The 23,034-nt window shown below is 40.7% G+C and overlaps 1 protein-coding gene across 2 annotated transcripts in view; it reads right to left on the reverse strand.

Moving 5' to 3' along the window:
- The window catches only part of CA10 (carbonic anhydrase 10), a 690,501-nt gene that overhangs the window by 29,664 nt on the left and 637,803 nt on the right, over positions 1-23,034 (reverse strand). For both annotated transcript variants that reach the window (XM_060203765.1, XM_007528923.3), the window contains 2 exons: positions 5,955-6,050; positions 1,253-1,325 (listed from right to left, as the gene is read on the reverse strand). In XM_060203765.1, the coding sequence (XP_060059748.1) occupies positions 1,253-1,325; positions 5,955-6,050 (169 nt within the window). The remainder of the gene's footprint in view (positions 1-1,252; positions 1,326-5,954; positions 6,051-23,034) is intronic.

Raw genomic sequence — 23,034 nt, forward strand, 5'->3', positions numbered from 1 at the left:
TTTGCTGAACAATCTAAGTGGGCACTTACAACTCTGGAGGGGATGAGATGATCTTGAATACTCTGCAACTCATTCTCCTAGTTGATGTCTCTCTCCATAGAGTGTCAATCTTCAGGTTCATTCATCATGCCACTCTAACCTCTTCCTATGGGAGTCACTTGGCTGAGAGCACTTTATGGGGCTATAGGATTGGTGTCTGGCCTGTTATATTCTGGGAGCGTTACTTGGTAAATAAGTATGTGAATAAGGGATAGGTCCCTTCCAAAAGTTCCAGGTGCCACCCATAAGCACCCACTTTCTTCCCACATTCCCACTAGAGGCAGAAGCAACAGAGGCAGTGATGTACCTCAGTTTGTGAAGAACATAGGCATATCGGTGTGCTGCTTTTTCACGTCTGCAAAAATTATGATTTACTCTGTGCTCAAATCATAATCCTCCAGCTTAGAAACCCAAAATTCAACTTCTTCCCTTTATACATGGGAAATAGTCATACTGAAAAAGTATCTTATTTAAGGACAAAGGCAGGACTTAGATCAACTTTCCTGTTCACTCCAAATTAAGTAAAATTTTCCTCTTACACTGAGTTTTTCTGTCTTTGGTCTTGTGCTACTTCACATAACATTTCTGTGGTTGCTGTGAATGACAGCAGCACTTCTATCCTCTCCATCCTTCAAATCTGAACTGATCTTTTTTTTTTTTTTTCCTGCTGAAAGATTCTGGGACTAAAACACTCTGGAAACCCAGGACAACTGGAAGGAGTCCTCCAGATCATTGGTTACTGATGAGGATGAAGGGTGCCATGCTGCATCTGGCTAGAAGGGTGGCTGACTTACACAAGAGGGAGGTCTCCAGCTGAGGGCCTCTGCATATGTTGAGGCTGGATCCAAATTACTTGGTGCATGCTTCTGAAATCATATAATTGGCAAAACCTCAAATATGGCCAGCTGACATATTGGAGTTTCTTGCTAATTGAGTCCCCCAGCTCATTGCCAATCCATGGGACAGTGATGACTATCATCATAATAATCATTATTACCTCAGACAGGCGCGGATGACAAAGGCACCCTAGGGACTTCCATTTGAAATGAGCTGCTTTTTAGCCAACCCTGGTTCTCCAGGGTGACTTTCTACAGAATTAAAGGATCATGAAGTTGAAAGAGGCCCTCAGAGATCATCAGTTCTGGCTTTGTGCCCTCAGACAGGTCTAACCTTTATAGAATAGTTACTAGCTAGGAAATTGAACCAAACTTACTTTTATATGTTATTCTTGTGATAGTATCTCTGTTGAGCATTCGATTAAGAAATGGGTTTGATGAATCAGAAACCTAGGGGAGAAAAAAATATTAATGAGTGAGCAATACTACTTTAGGGAAAACATTGACTCATGCTTTTCACTCATTCATTCATACTGACTGGGTCTTACCCTGTGCCAAACTATGAAGGCTAGAGATTCAGAGATCAAATATATACACTTTCCTCACAAGAAGTACCAGTGTAGAGAAAGCATACAGGCAAGTAAGCAAATGGTTTTGATCTACTGTGGTGAGTGTGATGATCGAGCCATAGCTGTGATATTAGAGGGATCACCCTTGTGGCTAATATGATTTGTCAAGAGAGGAGCTGTATCCTGGAGGATGGGTAGAATTTAGCATTAGCTTTTGTGGCAGAGCATGTAAAATGAGAATGTCTATGGGAAAACAAAACATACAGAGCATCTATGTATGCAAGGACATGGGAGGGTGAGAACTAATCATGCTCAGGCATGAGTTTTAGTTGAGTTGGAATAGAGGGTGTACAAGAAGATGAGAAATGAGGGTGGAGAGTAGGCAGGGCTAGCTCCTGTTAGGCTGACTGTTCTGTTAGGGCTTTTGAACTTTATTCTGTGGAGATAGGGACCCATCAAAGGATTTTTGTTGTTGTTGTCTCCAAGCTTCACCACTTCAGGTCAAGTTTGATATATAGATGGATGGACAGATAGGGAAGGAGAAAGAAAGAAAGTGAGAGAGACCACAGAACCAAAGGTGCTATCAATGCAATGGAGGCCAGGCTTGAACTTGGGTTGAGTAAGTGGAAAAGCACTGCATTGAAACAAGCTATTCTGCCAGCCTTCCATCAAAGGATTTTAAGCAAGTGTTAGGAAGCAACCTGTCAGGAAGGAGATTTGTATCTAAGTAGAGAGTTAGAGAAAGAACATCTGAGCAGACATATCCAGGGGTGAAAGTAAAATTAGCAAGAATATAGAACCTTCAATCACTGCTCACTATTTCAGGCATCAAAAACATTTTAATCCATATCATTCAGTCACTTATCTATCCATCCATCTAACCATTCATCCACGTCATCTATGCACCTAGCAACTATTTGCCGAGTACCTCAGTGGTCAATTACTATTTTATGTCCATGCCCAAAGAGCTTAAACCAGAGAACCACCATTTGGGAACTGTGACATGCTCTCACATAACTCTGTACACTGTCTTCCTTCCTTCCTTCCTTCCTTCCTTCCTTCCTTCCTTCCTTCCTTCCTTCCTTCCTTTCTTTTTAGTCTGAAAATTTAAAAAAAAAATTTAAATTATTTTTATACATTATTAAATAGAGACAACCAGAAATCGAGAGGGAAGAGGGTGATAGAGATGGAGAGAGACAGAAGACACCTGCATCCCTGCTTTGCCACTTGTAAAGTTTTCCCCCTACAGGTGGAGACTGGAGACTGGGGGTCCTTGTGCATAGTAACGTGCACTCAACCAGGTGTGACACCACCTGATTACTTCAAAAATTCTTGTCTTTTTCTTTTTTTCTTTTGACCAGAGCATTTATCAGCTTTGGTTTATGGTGCTGTGAGGGGCTGAACTTGACACTTTGGATCTTTAGGCATGAGAGTCTCTTTGCATAACTATTATGCTCTCTAGCCCTACCTTTTGTATGCTGTTTTCTTAATAATTCCCTTTTTTACTCAGCCTTTCACTGTGGTACCATTGTTCATCCTAGTTATTTTCTACCTCACCCAGCTCTTCTCTGCTCTGTAATTTACGCCTCGGCTGCTAATCGGATGTTGTGACATATCAACATTTTAAATCTGATTTATTCTGAGGGTTGGAAAATCTGCAGCAGATGATTATTATTAGATAAGCAACAGGTAATTTTTAGTTTGGCAAAGGCACAGACTGTTTATTTTCTCCCATCTGTCTCTCTTTTCCCACACAGCTCCCTGTATGTGTTGTGAGGAGACACACCAGGGGAGCATGCTGAGTGACAGAGCTCAGTGGAGGTGTTTACACCTTCGCTCCAAACAGAGGAAGATCCTTGCTCCTCAAAAGCCTGAGAGCCGAATTCCACTTCACTCTTTGGCCACTTAAAGACAGCTTGACGATGCCTGTAGATATTGATACACTCCATGAAGGAGAACTGAAAATCTTAGGAGTCTGCCGTAGCATCAAATCAGATGCCTCAGGCTCTTGGCAATGGTAAGTCTGGGCAGTGTGAATGTTGGGACTGGACCCTTTTGAACTGATTAAAAATAATTGAAAAATCTCCAAAGTGCACACAGATGATTTGTGGGCTCTTGTGTGTTGGCTGTGTGAGTGAGAGGATAAAATATGTACTTGGGATAAGTGAACTTAAGTGGGAAGTTAATGGTGTGTGATTGAGCTGCAATTATGGTCACATCTCAGTTCCCTGTGGTCATGGAAATGGAGGGGATGAGGAGGGGACAGAAAGACATATAAAATCTACAGATAAACAAATCTTTCAGTTTAGCCTAAAGCGTCAATCCCCTTGTGGTTCAGCCTGTGGGCCAGGGTGACATCTCTAGAGCTCATATGACCAAGAAGTGGACCTCTGCCTACTCTGGAGAGAGAGAGAGAGAGAGAGAGAGAGAGAGAGAGACTGACTTACACACCCTTAGACACAGTGCTTGGTTCTTTTTCCTTTCCTGGGATCACCACCTGGCACAGGGCTGGCATGTGTTCCAACCTCTGTGGGTATTTGGTAATGAGTGAATGACAGGCCATATCTTGGATAACTCACTGTGAGGCACTGGGGAGTTGCTTATGTTGGACAAAGACTGAAATGTGGTGGCTTATTTGGAGATCTAGCCATAAAGCTGCAGGTTTGCTCAAGGCAAAAAATAGGCTCATTCTCAGGGGCCACACTGAGGGAAAAGATACAGGAGCTCGTCACTGCCCTTTCACTGATTTTGGGGTCCTGGCATAAGTGCCTCCCATCATCCCACAGGGAAGCAGCCAGGGCATGTATCAGGAATCTCAGTGGAGTGAGCCTTTCCTCTAGAGCTTGTGAAGCACTCCAGTCTTTTGCTGTTAAAGGGGCCAATTTGCGGGCCTATCAATCACTCTGTCCGTTGTAATGTGTCTGCGCTTCCAGATGACATTCCTTGACTCAGAAACTTTGAGCAAAATGAGGCAAAGTTAGGAGCTGAGGCAGACACACCAAAGGCCAGAAGCCATTGTGCAGTCATGGGAGTTTCTCATGGAAGGTCTGGCTTTGGGGAAGTCACACAGTGGGGCTGAGGGTGACTTCCTGGACATTCAGGACCTAATCTAGTGATATATCTTCAAGTTTCACAGTATGAGTGTGACCCAGACTGAATGCACCACTTAGTTATTAATATTATAGCTCCCAACCCTGAAGGCAAGAAACTCCTCATGCTTTCCTTGGATTTCCTTTTCCAATATGGCAACTAACAGACCATTAATCCTGTGGGATGTGGGTAATATGGTGGCCTGTGGAAGAGGTTTGACAATGTTGTTTTCTCCCTTCTGTCTCTCAATTGCTCTCTCCCAGCTTGGCTGGGGAAGTATAGAGTGTGACTAAGGTCACTGTTGTTAATGTTAATCTGGTTTTCTTTCTGGGACGAGCTGTTATAAATTCTGCCCACTGGGGTGAAATGCTAGATTCTTTGAACTATTTTCCTTACCTCCAATATGGGACACCAGTACGTGCCCCATAGAATTATCATTAGGATTATATGTGAAAATGCGTGTACAACAGCCATGTCAGTGACTGGCTTCCAGAAACCTACTACTTATTATGATGGGTCTGTGATGATTCTGTGAGATGCAGAATAGTGGCTGGCAGGGCCTATGTTCAGACTCATTTTTTGGGCTGTCACATCAGGCCTCAAGTGGACATGATAAAACAAAACAAAAAAAACAAAACAAAACTTCCCAAGGTGCTAGCACAATGTTGGCTGACTTTTGGAACTGTCAAACATTGCTTTTGTTCCTTTTTTTTTTTTTCTAATTGGAAAAACAAATTATTTTCTTCCCTTTGAATTTGCACTCTACATCTGTCAAAATGTTAAAGGTAATTATTATTTCTCTTCCCACAAATTAGAATGTGCATGGCTGGAGATTTATTGTTGCTACTGTTGATTGCTAGAGAGATGTGGAACCCCTCTAGAATGCTGTAAAGTCAGCACTGGAGACTTCTGAGCTGCATTTTCCCCTGGGATACTTCTGAGAGAGTTGAGAAACTGAGAGAAAAAGATGATACTCAAAGCCATGGTGGAGAAACTTGATGGACAAGCTATTTGATACAGAACTAGGAGGGAAAGAATGTGCCATGCTTCCCTTGGATTTCCTTTTGCAAGGAGATGGACTGTTAATCCTGTTGGGTGTTAGCAAACTCTCCCTCCCCCTTTCCATTACATCTTTTTGATTCTTCTGTCTGAGAGGGACTAGAAAGCTGACCTGCATGCAGCGTCCCCTTTTCTCTAGGACAGAAGCCTGTGAAATGGAACCTGTTATTTTTGCATCTCACCGAAAAGGACCTTATTCTTCATAAACCTTGTGGTTCTAGGGAACCCACCAGCCTGGAGCTCTTCGGCACAGACTTCACCCCTCTCATTATTTCCAAGATCCAACAGAGACTTCAAAGTGGCATTCTAACTGGTAGCAATGATTAAGAAGAGGATGAAGTAGTAAATACAAGGCACTTACTTTTATAAATATAGAAACTACCACCAATCCATTTGGGCTCTTTGCAGCTTCTGTGACATTTGTATATAACTCATGGTTATAGTGGATGAGCTGCACCTGGCAGGAGGGAAAAATAAGAATAAGAGCAACAGTTTAGCATTCAAAAGTGTGAGACTACAAAAGGGTAAATAACAAAGGACATTATAGAGTGATGGAAAAGACTATCTTATACTAGAAGGAATTTGTGTGTTGTATTCATTTGTGTATAGAATGTATACACACACACACACACACACACACAATGGCCATGCATGTTGGCAAATGCTTTTTTGGCAACAGTCATGTCTTTAATAAGCTCAGTGTCCATATGGCTCTGGCTCTATCCCAGGACATTTCCTTTAAAGCAAGAAAATTTCTCTTACTAGGAGTGAAACTGCCCTGCAGGGGTAAGTATGCTCTCTAGGCTGCACCAACAGCTGCTGCTGGAACCATGGAAATCTTTCTCATGGCTTCAGGATGAGCAGGGAATTGTCAGGGCCGGAGTCAGTCCAGTGCTGTGAGACACTGGCCAGCCAGCTCATGGAGAGTAAGCTTATGGCTTTGGCTCCTGATGCACCAGCCTGCCCAGGTCAGTTGACTTTCAGCACTGAACATTCTCCAAATTCTGTGAAAATCAACAATTTGTTGATTGAGCCCTTCTTTTGTCACAGGTAATGTGGGCAACAAAAGGAGTTTTAAACCTGTGCTACAGTAAAATAAATTTTATCTCTACTACCTTTTTTTTTTTTTGCCTCCAGGGTTATTGCTGGGGCTCAGTGCCTGTATTACAAATCCAGTGCTCCTGGCAGCCACCCTCCCCCCACCCCCATTTTATTGGATAGGACAGAGAGAAATTGAGAGGGGAGACAGAGAGGGAGAGAGAAAGATAGACACCTGCAGACCTGCTCCACCACTTGTGAAGTGACCCCCTGCAGGTGGGGAGCAAGGGCTCGAGCTGGGATCCTGGTACTTCATACTTTGTGAGCTTAACCTGGTGTGCTACTGCCTGACCTCCTTACTACCTAATTAAAAAAATTTTTTTTTAATTGTGAAATAGCATACATAAATATTTAAACTGATGATTCACTAAGTTTTAGACACACGAATAATTCACTTCACTAAGACCTGACCACATCTTCTGAAAAATGGGCATGGTTTTCTCTCTTCCAAATTTATTTCAAGAGTGTGGTTTTTAAATAGATTCTAATTTATCTTTTAATGCAGTGTTTTATTTATCTACTTTTTCTTTATTATTATTATTTATTTGACAGGACACAGAAAAGTTGAGATAGAGGAGACACATGCAGCACTACTTCACCACTGGTGAAGCTTCCTGCTTGCACACACGGGAACCAGAAGTTTAAAGTCAGGTCCTTGTGCATGGTAATGAGTCAGTTCAACTGGGAATGCCAGTGCTCATTCCCTAAAATAGATTTTTAAAAACAGCATGGGAGTATAATTTTTGTAATAAAGTGAAAGTAGGGAAGTAAAAAAAAAGTGATAGTTCTGCCTCCTAATTGTGACTCAAGGAATATTACTATCAAAAGTTTAGCACTTGAAATTTAAGAGTTGATAACTTTCTAGAACATACAACATATCACAATTAAACTGAGAGGAAATGAAAATCATAAATGAACCAAACAAATTAGGACATGGAAATAGTAATAATCAGTCTCAGTCTCTTCCCCCGATCCCCCAGCAAAGAATACTCCTGAATGTCTTTGCAGGTAGTATTATTAAGCATTCAGAAGAATTCAAATAACCTTTCCTAAGCTTTTCCAAAAACAGAATAAGAAGAAAAGGATTTAAAACTTATTTTATGAGGTCAGTATCACCCTGGCACCAAAAACAGATATAAATACCCTGAGAAAAGAAAATCACAGGCCACTCTTTCCAGTGTACATAGAAGCAAACAATTTCAATCAAATACTAGTAAACTAATTCAACAACTCATCAAAAGGAATATCATAATCAAGTGAGATTTATTGCTGGTAAAGAAGGAAGGTTCAATTTATACAAAGCAAATGTTGTGACACATCATTATTAGTGGAACGAAATATAAAGATGAAATGATCACCAAAATATATTCAGAAAAACCACCTGAAAAATTCATTATCTATTTGTGACAAAACATCTCTCCTATCCCTCCTCCAAATAACAGGTATAGAAGGAGCTATAGTCAACTTAATAAAAGTTACAGGTAAAAAAAACCAAAATAAACAATTGTTTAGTATAATCCAATGAGAGAAAATGTCCTTTCAAGAGCCAGTGCAAGATAAGAATGCACACTATTTTTTTTCCCTTTGTGGGGGGGAATTAATGGTTTAAAGTTGACATTAAAGTACAGTAGTTTGTACATGTAATATTTCTCAGTTTTCCACATAACAATTCAATCCCCTCTAGGTCCTCCTCTGCCATCATGTTTCAGGACCTGAGCCCTCCCCCCCCCCCCCACACACACCCTGAAGTCTTTTACTTTGGTGCAATACACCAACTCTAGTTCAAGTTTTGCTTTGTGTTTTACCTTCTGTCCTTATTTTTCAACTTCCATCATGAGTGGGATCATCCCATATTCATCCTTCGCTTTCTGTTTTATCTCACTCAATATGATTCCTTCAAGCTCCATCAATAATGAGGTAAGGAAGGTGAATTCACCATTTTTAATTCTACTGTGCATTTATACCACAACTTTCTCAGCCACTCTTCTGTTGTTGGACACCTGGGTTGTTTCCGGGTATTGGCTATTACAAATTGTGCTGTTTTGAACACACGTATACACACATCTTTTTGGGTGGATGTGTTTGCTTCCTTAGGCTATATCCCCAGGATAGAAATCACAGGGTCATAGGATAGGTACATTTCTAGCCTTCTGAGAGTTATCTAGACTGTTCTCCATAGCGGTTGGACCAATTTACATTCCCATAATCAGTGCAGGAGGGTTCCTTTGTCCCCTACAATCTCTCCAACATTGGTATCCCATTTTTGTCTTTCTTTACATTTTTCTGACATCAATGACTTGGATATTTTCTCATTAGTTTGTCAGCCTTTTAGATCTCTTCTTTGGTGAATATTTTGTTCATATCCTCTCCCCAGTTTTAAATGGGGTAATTTTTTGTTGTTTTCGACGGGTTAGGTTGTTTTCGCCGGGCTGGCTTCACAGGCGGGTAACAGATGACCAGGGACTCATGGTTGAGCTGTAGGCAGTATCTCTTTATTCATGCAGGACGCAGCACAATCTAAGACAAGCTAAGTTAAACTCAAAGTATGGTACTGTAAAACTCACAATGCTGTCTTTATATATACTTGCCAAGTAAGGTGGAAACAGGATGTGACATAGAGAGGGTGGAGAGAAAAGTGACTGGTGAAAATCAGGGTGTGATAAAGAAGGGATCAGGGTGTGACAAGGAGGGGGGTGGAGCAAAAACATATCATGAAACTGGGGATTGAACCAATGCCCTGGAGGGAGGTGCTTGTTAACAGCGGTTATGTAAATAGAATGAAGTGGTTATGTAAATAGAATAGTGTTAAGCAGGGGGGATTTAAACCAAATGAAACAGAAGGGGTCTCATGCATACCAACAATTTTTGTTGTTGTTGTTTTTGGGTTTGATGAGCTCTTTATATAGCTTGCTTATTGGTCTCCTATCTGAAGTAAGGCCATGTAAAGATCTTCCATTCTGTGAGGAGTCTCTTTGCTTGAGTGTTAGTATCTTTTGCTGTGCAGAAGCTTTTTAATTTGATGTAGTCCCAATGGTTTATTTTGGTTTTACTCTCTTCCTTGCAATTGGATTTGTCTCATTGAAGATGCTTATAAAATTTAAATAGAAAGGGGGCGAGCCAAAATGACAACTTGGAGGCAGCTGCTGGCATTAGCTCCAACAAGCAGTGGCTTTTGACCTAGGATTCGCTGGATAGGGTAGGATACTGGGCTGTCAGCAGGAGGGTGAGTAAGGGGTCCTAAGTGTGACACCAAGGAGGGGTCCTATAGCTCACTTTTGGGTTAGAAAATGGAGTAAAAAGAAAGGAAATCTTTTGATTATTTCTGAAGCTCACCCCTCCTACCAACCCCAGAACAGACCCCAGGGGCTGGACAGCCACTCCTAGCAGGTTTCCCACTAAGCTATTTTCTTTACCAAGATTCCTGGCTCACCAGAGGTGTCATTCCAACCCTTTTCCTTTTTGATTTCCTTTTCTTTTTTTTCTAAGTTGCTGAAGCTCTATTTGAGTGACAAAATATCTGACTAATCAGAGCCTCACTCCTGCCTGGGAAAGACTACCTGGAGGATTTTTTAAATTATTATTATTTTGGGTTTTTTTTCTGGATACTTCTTACAATTGGCTGTCTTTGCTCAGGCTGAGCCAATCCTGAGCTATCCAAGCTGCAGACTGACTGTTAGGGTTTTTTACTCTATTCTATTTTATTATTACTATTATATATATTAGTGTCCCTTTCCCCCCCTCCTTCTTCAGGAAGACCAAAATCCACTGTTATTGTTTTTTCCATTGCTAGGTGGCTGGGTGTCCTATCCATTGGGAGAAGAACTTGTTTCACTCTATCTCTTCCCTCCATTCTCCTTTTTTTTTTTTTTTTTTACCTCCTATTAGCTATATTGGAAAAAAAAAACCTTTTCCTTTCACTGCTTTGTTTTCTTATTCTTGTCTTCTTTTCTTCCTTTTTCCTTCTGCTTTTTTAATTCACTGATACTCATTTGTGAATTATTTTAGGGAATAAATCTCACTCAGAGTGGACTCTCTGTGTGTGTCTCTCTTCTCTACTTCCCTTTCTCCCCTTTCTATCCCTAGAATTTACAGTGGACAGTTGACTTGCATAATTGTCTATTCTTGCTTTCCCTTTTTTCCTTTCTCTTACTATTTCTTTTGCATTTGGTTGCTATTTTTTCTTGGACTGGAGGTGTTGTTTGGCTAAGTGGTATTGGTTAAACTGCATCAATCCTTGCTTCAGTTACTATTGTAATTTCTGAGGATGGTGACTGCATTTGTCATGAGGGTATTTAGTATAGCATAGCTTGTACTCAAAACACAATAACTAGAGAACAAGACAACAGAAAAATAAAAAACACATCAATTAAAAAATGGTTAAATCAAGAGCAAATAAAACTGCTACCACATTGAATCAAGAAAGGAGCCTAGAAGAAACTCCAAATCAGTCAGAAGTAACCATAGATAAGAAAAATATGCAAGCAATAGTAAACCTAATAATCACAGAAATGAAGACAACTATGGAGGAAAGGGCTAGCAGAATTAGGGAAATAACAGATTAGACCCTCAAAGAAAATACTAGCTACTTTGAGGAAATTAGAGAACTGACAGCTGAACTAAAAGGTCAATTAGCAGAACAAGCTAATACTATAACTGAACTGAAGAAGAAGCTGAGGGAAGGGAAAGTAGGCTAACAGAAGCAGAAAACAGAATTATCTAGATGGAGGATGAGCTAGAAAAAACAAAGAAAGAGGTAAAGGAGCTCATAAAGAGATTGAGAGACACTGAAAACAACAACAGAGACATATATGATGATCTCAAAAGAAGTAACATCCATATAACTGGCCTGCTAGTGGATGAAAGAGAGGAAGGGGAAGTAAACATTCTAGAGAAAATAATAAAAGAAAACTTTCCAGACTTCAACAACAGAAAGGACATTAACATTTAAGAGGCCCAGAGAGTCCCAAACAGAATCAACCCAGACCTTAAGACACCAAGTCACATCATAGTTACAATGAAAAGGAGAATAAAGAGAGGATCCTAAAGGCTGCAAGAAAAATCAAAAAGTCACATACAGGGGAAAACCCATAAGATTATCAGCAGATTTCTCCACTCAAACTCTAAAAGCCGGAAGAGAATGGCAAGATATCTATCGAGCCCTGAATGAAAAAGGGTTTCAACCAAGGATAATATATCCTGCTAGACTTTCATTCAAACTAGATGGAGGCATCAAAACCTTCTCAGACAACAGTTAAAGGAGGCAACCATCACCAAGCCTGCCCTGAAAGAGGTTCTAAAAGACCTTTTATAAACAACAACATCACAATAATACTTGCCATATATCAGAGAAAACAAAATTTTTTGAATAATGGCAATACATTAAATCCATAATATAAATACATGTCAGTGGCTTAAACTCACCTATTAAAAGGCACAGAGTGGGAGGATGGATCAGAAAACACAATCCAACCATATGCTTCTTGATGCAAGTATCCCACCTGACCCAACAAGACAAACACAGACTTAAAGTGAAAGGATGGAACACTATCATTCAGGCTACTGGACCACAAAAAAAGGGCAGGAACAGCCATTCTCATCTCTGACACCATAGACTTTAAATTAAATAAAGTAATAAAAGATAGGCAAGTCCATTACATAATGATTAAAGGATCAATCAAGCAAGAAGATTTAACAATTATTAACATCTATGCACCCAATGAGGGACCATCTAAATATATCAAACACCTACTGAAAGAACTACAAAAATACATCAATAGTAATACAATAATAGTGGGAGACTTTAACACCCAGCTCTCACACTTAGACAGATCAAAGAAGCAGAGAATCAAGAGATTTGAATGCACTTCAAAGTCAGGAGTACAGGCTTAGCAGGTAGTATTGGCTGGTAAGCATTCTCCTATTTTGTCAGTCTGTTCACCCTTCCTCTGACTCAGTTTAGCTAATTCTATGGGTACATATATAGGTCATGTGTGTTGGAAGACAGGCTGAGTCCAGGAGATTTAGATTAAGCTATGGAAGAGTTTTGAGAAGGGATTGTGGTAAGCCGTGTGAATTATGAGGGGAAGATCAGAGCAGGGAGAAGTGGGTAAAAGGAACAAATTCAGTTGGTGGCTGTTAGAGCATATTCCTTAAGACTCTGCAGTGTGTAGAATGTACATGTTGGACCAGAGAGATAACTCATCAGGTAGGGCTCATCCCTTGCCATGTGCGCTGCCCACAACTGAACTCCAGCACCACATGGGAGGAGGCATGCTACTAGAGGAATCTCTTGTGTCTCTCCTGATCTTTGGTCTGGACCTGCATTGCCCACCCTTGCCTTTTTGAGGGAGGAGAGAGAGAGAGAGAGAGAGAGAGTGAGAGAGAGAGAGAAGAAGGAGGAGGAGAAGGAGGAGGGAAGGAGGGGGAGTGGCAGAGGAGGGGAGGACTAGATTAAGGCACCAAAGTATACTTCAATATGGTAAGAGCTAGTCTTGATCTTAGGCTGCATACATAGCAAAGTACTATCCCAGTGAGTTATTTTGCTGGCCCTCTCTGTCTTTATTTTGTTCCTTCCATTTCTTTATTTGAATGAAAAAGCATCCCATAACACAAGAGTTTAGGCTCTTCCCCAAAATGTGCATATGTGTGCCACAAGGGGAGTACTGAGCAATCAGTACCCAGCTTTCAGAACAGTCAGATCACCAGCAGACACTGGGAAGCAGCTTGGTGTGGTTGAACGTCTTGTCCTCTCCTTCAGAACAGGACTTTGGATTCAATGACACAAGAGAAAGGGGCTGGGGAGCCTACATCAGTTCATGCACCAAAGACAGGGTAGAGCTGAAAAATGCTGCCTCCACTCCACCTGTTTCTCAGGTCCTTGTCAGTGTCCATTACAATTCCTGCAGCTGTTGCTTTTGTTCTTCCCCATCCAGGCAATGTGGTACCAAAGCAATACACAATTAGCCATTTATGGCATATGCGGGGGCAGGGGGTATCTGGGGAAGGGGGTCTGCTCCTTGTCCCTTTACTAATTTGGGCTTCTGAGCAGAAGATGTGCAAATCATAGCTACCTAAGAAGACAGAAGATCAGACTTGCAGGTGGGTTCTGAAAGTGAGCCCTACAGATTACTTCTCGCTAGTTACTGGCAGTATTTTAAAACAAAACCTTACAAAGTCAGCATTTTGAGTACAGTGAATGAATAATAAGTTGTAGTGTAACTAAGCCCCAATTTTGGAGCATACTTAAGGTAATCAGAGAATCAGAGTGTCTGACATGAAATAGGTGACCAGGAAGTGATGGCTCAACCTTCTGAGCAAATGTGCAAGGCAGCTAAGACTGCAGGAACAATGTTGAGATTGCTTACAAGAGTAAACTCCTGAGGAGCTAATGATGACATGCTAATTGAACACAAGTCTCACTTTTCATTAAAGAGCTGCCCTGAGGGCTTGTGCTAGCCTCCTTGGAATCACCATGTAACAGAGCTAAACCTGGATTACTGGAAATTATATTGTAATCTTTATTTTTTATTATTTTTTAAAATTTATTTATTTATTCCCTTTTGTTGCCCTTTTTTATTGTTGTAGTTATTATTGTTGTTAGTGATGTCGTTTTTGTTAGATAGGACAGAGAGAAATGGAGAGAGGAGGGGAAGACAGAGAGGGGAAGAGAAAGATAGACACCTGCAGGCCTGCTTCACCGCCTGTGAAGCGACTCCCCTGCAGGTGGGGAGCCGGGGGCTCAAACTGGGATCCTTCCGCCGGTCCTTGTGCTTTGCACCACATGCGCTTAACCCATTGCACCTTGAGCTCTGAGTGTGGCAAGTGTTTGATTAATGAATTCTGATTCTGTACCTCATAGACCCTTTATTTAGGAGGCTTTAGAGAACACTCAGATTAATCAATTGCTTTCAACAATGAAGAAACTGAGATCAGAGAGATTGAAGAGATCTTGGCCACATTCACATCAGTTTGTTAACATTTTTTATTGAGCAACTACTAAGTAAGAGAGTTGCAGTGGAAGAGAGAGCCAGAATTGCACCACAGAGCCCTTGGCAGCTAATGTAAGGACTCCACTATCAGGGTGATGGGGACTTACTTGTGTTTAGGTTATAGAATTTTCTTAACAAAATTATAGCTTCCCTCATGCCTGGCAAACTATGACTTTTGTAGACAAGTTTCTCAGTTTTGTTGAGTAGACCTGCTCTAAGTAAGCTTCCAAGCTGACAGAAAGCTATCCTTGTCATTGGTGAGGCTGGGAGTAAAGGCCTCAAATGGGTCCTCTTTGTAGCAGGGAGGTGACTCCAGTGCTTGGCCAGGTTTCTGTTGGCTCATTTCTCATGTTTCTGCAGAACAGCCAGCTGCGTTTTCTTACCCTGATGCTTACACTTTATTACATCTTTCTCAGTGTGATGCTCCATTTGTAAAAGCCCTTTAGTGAACTCAGAAAGGAGCTGCATTGTATCAGAAGACCACACATGGCCTTTAGAAGTGACAGTGTGCCTTACTGCTGCAGAAACACCTCAGTGCCTTCCCACTATTTATGATTTATTTATTTTTTTGAGGGGAAAGGGCTGGGCCTCAGGCATGTGAAATTCCATCACTCCAGGAAGACTTGTTTTCATTTAGATAGGATACGGTGACATTATAGTACTTGACTTTCCCCCGATGTCATGATTTTTCCACCAACCCAATAGTTTCTTGAATTCCACTGAACATACCTTTTAGAATTCCAGTTTTCTCTTTTCCAGCTCTTCTGGGTCCTCACTTTGAGTCTGTTCCCCAAAGGAAACTATGCAGAACTTGGATTAATTTCTAATATTTTCCTGCTCCTGTTCAGATCCACAGGGAGCACCTAGCATGTTCCAGACACTGGATGACATGAAAACTTTTAGAGAGAAATGTATCTCTATGAGACCACCACATAATTTAGGGGCAGTGGAATTTCTTGGTAAGGAGTCTGATAGTAAATGCTTTCAGGTATATAAATTATATAGTCTCTGCCATACATATTCAGTTCTGTTTTTTTTCTTAGTATGAAATTAGCCCCAAATAAAATATGAAAGAGAAGGCATGGGTTGAAGCTATTTACAAAAATGCAGATGGCAAGTTGTAGTCTGTCAGTCCTGCTAGCTTAAATTTGAGAGATGAATAAAAAACATTAGGAGCATATATATCCCATTATGTGCCTTATATAGGCAAGAAGAAAATTCATGTTCAAAGAATTGAAGTATTAACCTCCCTGACCCCTTAAAAGTGATAGCCAGCAATTGAGAGAAGCATGCAGGAAAGTGAGCCCCACCCTAGAGGTTCCAGGACTGGGGGAAATACAGGCTCTGTAGAGGAACCAGGAGGTTCCTGCTGTCTTAGGGTTTAAGAAGGCAATAGTTATTGCTATAATTACATTATTTGGCAATTGGGTTAACTTTGAAAACTCCCTTTGTTAGTATTTGCTGTATCATACACAACATCACCATAATTTATGTCCATTGACATTATTTGTAGATAGCTGTGCCAACGGTTACTTCTATTCTCTTTGGACTAAGCTTTTAAGAGAGTCAACATATCGAAGATTCAGCCTATGATCTATGCATTAAAAAGTTTGAGACCGGGAGTCGGGCTGTAGCGCAGCGGGTTAAGCGCAGGTGGCGCAAAGCACAAGGACCAGCATAAGGATCCCGGTTCGAACCCCGGCTCCCCACCTGCAGGGGAGTCACTTCACAGGCGGTGAAGCAGGTCTGCAGGTGTCTATCTTTCCTCCTCTCTGTGTCCCCTCCCTCTCTCCATTTCTCTCTGTCCTATCCAACAACGACAACAACAATAATAACTACAACAATAAAACAACAAGGGCAACAAAAGGGAATAAATAAAAAAAAGTTTGAGACCTTAAATCAATTTTCCCCTCTCCTATTAATTAAATAGTGATTTATATGACTACAAATTAATAGGAATGTACATAAACACCATTCCCACCACCAAAAGACTGTGTCCCATCCCATCCTCCCCCCACCACTTCTGTGAAGCCAAACATCCACCCTCACCCTCAACCCAGGGTTTTTACTTTGGTGCCTTACTCCAAATTCAGTCAAATCTTGCTTTGAGTTTCCCTTTATGTTCTTTCAATTAAAAAAAAAAAACAACTATATAGCCACAGACCCTTTGGAATATAACTAAAATATGCCTACTAGCTATCTACAAAACAGAGATCCCTCCGCCCCCACTCTTCTTCTGCACTATTCCAGCTTTAAGATTCATGATTAGTTAGTAATTATGTTTGGCTTTATATGTTAACTCTCTTTTCAGTCACCATGTTCCAGATGCTAAGATGATGACAACCAGACTTCCCTGGACAGACAACCCCACCAATGTGTCATGGAGCTCCGATCCCCCACAACCCTGCCCCACTAAGGAAAGAGAGAGGCAGGCTGAGAGTATGGATCGACCTGTCAACACCCATGTTTACCAGGGAAGCAATTACAGAAGCCAGACCTTCCACCTTCTGCATCCCACAATGACCTTGGGCCCATACTCCCAGAGAGTTAAAGAACAGGAAAGCTATCAAGGGAGTGGATGGGATACAGAGTTCTGGTGGTGGGAATTGTGTGAAGTTGTACCCCTCTTATCCTATGGCTTTTGTGAGTGTTTCCCTTTTATAAATACAATTTAAAAATGATAGTCATGACCATAGTTACATTTCTTCAGAACTTTAAAAAATATTTATTTATTTATTCCCTTTGTTGCCCTTCTTTTTCTTTTATTGCTGTAGTTATTATTGTTTTTGTTATTGATGTCATAATTGTTGGATATGACAGAGAGAAATGGAGAGAGAAGGGGAAGACAGAGGGGGAGAAAAAGATAGACACCTTTTAGATCTGCTTCACCACTTGTGAAGCAATTCCCCTGTGGGTGGGGAGCTGGGGGCTTGAACTGGGATCCTTATGCCGATCCTTGCACTTTGTGTCATGTGCGCTTAACCTGTTGCACTACCGCCCAACTCCCTTTAAAATCTTTCAAGGCATTTTGAAGTCAGGTGAATTTAATTCAACACATAATCTCCAAGTACCCATCTTATGTCAGACTCCAACAGTGCAGAGATAAATGCTATTTATTTCACATCCTTAATATCACATACAGAACTCCTTTTATTCTTAAAATAGGCAAAAGAAAGCCACAGAGAGGTTAAACAACTTTTCTGAGGCCACACAGCCAAAGAGAGGCCCTTATCCACTTAAATTTCATGTATACAAACATTTTTTCACTAGAAAGAGGGAAGGGAGAGGTGTTTTATATTTGAAGGGAGAACATAATTTCAGCAGCTGCTGCTGGAACAACAATTGTAAGCTAGAACTTATTTATAGAAAGTCATTAACAAGTCTGTCTTTGAGTGTAAGAGCATACATTGCAGAGAAGAAAGCAGTCTGATATTTACCAGCCACCACATTCTCACCCTAAGGTTTGGTAATTATCACCGGTCTTCCTGGTGACTGATGATTTTCTGTATTCTGAGACATGTAATGCAAGTACGGCTTAAAATATTAAAAGAAGTGCTTATGACTTCCTTGAATGAAAACTGCAGATTGGCTCTGCTATCACAGTAACATATAATGTCAGACAGAAATCTGACATTATCTCTCCCTACCCCAAGATGGTAAAAATAAAACTTACATTTTTAAAGTTAATTAATTGATTTTTGCCACCAGAGTTACCACTGGGACTTGGTGCCTGCCCCAAAAATCCATTACTCCCAATTACCATTTTTCCCCTCTCCCATTTTATTTGATAGGACAGAGAGCAATTGAGATGAGAGGGAGAGAGAAAGAGGGAGAAAGAAAAACACTTAAGTGGGGCTGGGTGGTGGTGCACGTGGTTGAGCACACATGTTACAGTGTGCAAAGACCTGGGTTCGAGTTCCTGGCCCCACCTGCAGGGGGAAAGCTTCACAAGTGGTGAAGCAGGGCTGCAGGTTTCTGTCTTTCTCTCTATCGCCCCCTCCCCTCTCGATTTCTCGCTGTCTCTATCCAAATAAATAAATAAAGATAATTTAAAAAATTAAAAAAATAAAGAAAGACACTTAAGGCATTGCTTCATTGCTTATGAAGCTTCTTTGCAGGTGGTACCATAGGATTGACCCTTAGTCCTTGAGCATAGTAATATGTGTTCTCAATGAGTGCACCACTGCCTGGCCTCCAAAAATTTGGGTTTTAAAGCATGATACATTCCACTTGAGAAGTTTCACAAGTATAGAATGATGTGTTTAGAGACAGGATGATGCCAGAAAAGCCTAGAGTCTGAACCCAGTCAGATAACAATAGGCTAGTTGTTTAGCCCCCTTGTGCTTCAGTTTCCTCATTTGTAATATGGCGATGCTTCTAAGGATTAGCATGAGATTGAAACAATATAATTTACTACATAATCTTTTAGGAACAGGGTAGGGTATAATCAGACATGGCATAAATGAAATGGCAGATGTAATGTACTACACCTATAAAAGGCGGTCACTAAAACCTTTTGTCTGACACAATGCAAATACTGAACATGGTTTCATGCTTAATGGTTTCTGGACTTGAAAGAAAAATTCCGACTCTGAAACTTGTTGTCACAAAACAAATGGCATATCAAGAGCCTTCTAGAAATTCCTCTCCTTTGAAGGGATTATTTCTCACATCTTTATCAAGAACTACTGAACTAACTGAGATTCCAAGTACAGAACAGCTGTTAACAAAAGAGAAGGAATCAAGAATGAAAAAAGTTTACTGCACAATGAAAGATGGAAACTAGACTTTTGGTGGTAAACATAGTATATACAGATGTTGACTTATAATCCTAGATGTCTATACAATCTCTCTATATATTATAAGCCAATGCTACTTCAATAATTTTTTTAAAATTAATTAATTTATTTATTCCTTTTGTTGCCCTTGTTGTTTTATTGTTGTAGTTATTATTGATGTGATTGTTGTTGGATAGGACAGAGAGAAATGGAGAGAGGAGGGGAAGAAAGAGAAGGGGAAAGGAAGATAGACACCTTCAGACCTGCTTCACCACCTGCGAAGCGACTCCCCTGCAGGTGGGGAGCCGGGGTTTCAACCGGGATCCTTCCGCTGGTCCTTGTGCTTAGCGCCACCTGCGCTTAACCCGCTACGCTACTGCCCAACTCCCTACTTCAATAATTTTTAAAAGGACCACTAAGATATTCCTGATGCCTTTTTTTTCTCATTTTGGAATAACCAATTCTAGGAGCCAAAAATTTTCCATCTGTATTGAGTTTCAGATTCACTCAGAAGAATCTTACATTTCAAAAATGTATTTATTTATTAATGAGAGAAAGGAGGGGGGAAGGAGGGAGGCAGGGAGAGAGAGCAAAAGAGTGAGAGAGAGAGAGCAAGAACACATACGAGGGTATCATTCTAGCACACAGAAATTCAGGGATTCTGGCCTAGGCTACCACCCAGTGTGGCAGGTTAAGCACACATGGTGCAAAGCGAAAGGACTGGTGCAAGGATCCCAGTTCAAGCACCCAGCTTCCCACTTGCAGGGGGTTGCTTTGCAATTGGTGAAGCAGGTCTGCAGGTGTCTATCGTTCTCTTCCCCTCTCTGTCTTCCCCTCCTCTCTCAATTTCTCTCTGTCCTACCCAACAACAACAACAGCTATAACAACAATAAAAACAAGGGCAACACCAAGGGCAACAAAATGGGGGGTGGGTGGAAAGCCAGGGGTTGAATAGGAGGACCTCAAGTCTTGAGAGTTCATCAACTTAGCTACTATGCCACTTCCTGGCCCACACCCAGGGAGATCTCTAAGTAGTAGTTGCTACCTTCCAGGATTGAAAGAAGAGGTCTATGAGTATTTTTAGAGCTTTGAATGATTTTAATAAACACTCATAACTGTCACCTGCAACTCAGACTTCATTGCTCACACCCTCTTTTTCTCTGCATTCACCTGCTTCCCATATATACAGCCATTTTCCCCAAGCTTATCCCAACAAAGGGCATGGGTGACAACTGTTCATTAACTTTGGAGTCAAGCATCCTAGGTTCAAAATACTGAGTTATTTAGTGTCTTTGCACCTCACTAGCTTTGCATGCTACATGCAAAACTGTGACAGCACAGCAATCTCTCAATGAACTACAGGGATGATTCAAAGAGTTAAAACATATAAATGGCGGAAGTGTATACATGAGATAAAGTTAGCTTAGAATGGAGTGCCTGGCACAAAGCAAGACTTTGTTCAGTGGGAGTTGTCATTATTACTGTTAGAAAGTCCTGGCTGCTGGGGTTCAGATAAGGGAATTGAGAGGCCCAGAAGGATGAAATGACTTGTTAGGTACCACAGATAACAGCAGAACCGCAAGATTAACACTTGTAGACCATATTTCTTGAAGACAGTGTCTGTATACTACTCACTTTTGTATCTGACTTTATCTTAGCCATCTCACTTCCAAGAAAATTCTACCCACCTTTCCTCCCTATATAGTTTGTAGTACGAAAACAGTAGATTCCCTTAGCACATAGTTTTCGATCACCTGTGCTTTTCTTATTCTTGTCGTCATCTCTTTGGAAGAACTTGTTCACTTCACGGAAACCACTGCTCTGGAATGTACATATCAGTACTTATTGATTATGCAGTTCAAAAGGCTACATAAAATTAAGACTCACTGGGGAGCCAAGATGACCACTAGAAAGTAGCTGCACTCCTATGAGCTCTGACAACAATTACCAGAAAGCCTTAGAAATCCTGGTCTTTAGTGGGACAAACAAGGAGGCATCCTAAACATGAGTCCAAAGAGGTGACTATAATTCAATTTGGGTTAAAAATTAGAGCAAAAAGAAAGGAAATTTCTTGATTATTTCTTTCAGCCCCCCTCTCCCCATAACCAGACCCAGGTTTGGGAGCTGCTACTAGCAGGCTCCCCGCTGAGCTCCTTTCTTTACCAAGATTCCTAACCCACCAGGGTGCCACTCCAACCATGCTTCCAAATTTCATGCTCAAAACTACAAAAAATGGGAATAGATGGGAAATTCCTATATAGCATATATAGGAATATATATATGCTATATATATTTCCATATATATATATATTTCCATATATAGCAAATCTGCAGCCAACATCAGACTCAATGGACAGAAGCTGAAAGCGTTTCCCCTCAGATCAGGGACTAGACAGGGTTGTCCACTATCATCATTACTCTTCAACATAGTATTGGAAATTCTTGCCATAGCAATCAGGCAAGAGAAAGAAATCAAAGGAATACAGACTGGAAGGGAAGAAGTCAAACTCTCACTATTTGCAGATGAGATGATAGTATACATAGAAAAACCTAAAGAATCCAGTAGAAAACTATTGGAAGTTATTAGGCAATATAGAAAGGTGTCAGGCTACAAAAATCAATGTAGAAAATTCAGTGGCATTTCTCTATGCAAACACTAAATCTGAAGACGATGACATCCAGAAATCACTCCCATTCACTGTTGCAAGAAAATCAATAAAATATCTAGGAATAAAGCTGACCAAAGAAGTGAAAGACTTGTATACTGAAAACTATGAGTCACTCTTCAAGGAAAGAGAAACTGATACCAAGAAATGGAAAGATATCCCATGCTCATGGATTGGAAGAATAAATATCAAAATGAATATTCTCCCCAGAGCCATATGCAAATTTAATGTGATACCCACCAAAGTTCCACCAAGCTTCTTTAAGAAAATAGAACAAACACTACAATCATTTATCTGGAATCAGAAAACACCTAGAATTGCCAAAACCATCTTGAGGAAAAGAAATAGAAATGGAGGCATCACACCTCCAGATCTCAAACTATATTATAAGGCCATCATCATCATCAAAACAGCATGGTACTGGAACAAAAATAGGCACACAGACCAGTGGGACAGAATTGAAAGCCAAGATCTAAACCCCCACACCTATGAACATCTAATCTTTGATAAGGGGGACCAAAGTATTAAATGGAAGAAGGAGGCTCTCTTCAATAAATGGTGCTGGGAAAAAACATGGTTGTAACATGCAGAAGAATGAAATTGAACCACCTTATCTGACCAGAAACAAAAATCAACTCCAAATGGATCAAAGACCTGGATGTCAGACCAGAAACAATCAAATACTTAGAGGAAAACATTGGTGAAACACTTTCCCACCTAAACCTCAAGGACATCTTTGATGAATCAAACCCAATTGCAAGGAAGACTAAAGCAGAAACAAACCAATGGGAGTACATCAAATTGACAAGCTTCTGCACAGCCAAAGAAACTATCCCATAAACAAAGAGACCCTTCACAGAATGGGAGAAGATCTTCACATGCCATACACTGTTGGTATGCTGCATATTGCT

Source organism: Erinaceus europaeus, chromosome 12 (assembly GCF_950295315.1).
Source record: "Erinaceus europaeus chromosome 12, mEriEur2.1, whole genome shotgun sequence".
In the NCBI taxonomy this organism is placed as follows: Eukaryota; Metazoa; Chordata; class Mammalia; order Eulipotyphla; family Erinaceidae; genus Erinaceus; species Erinaceus europaeus.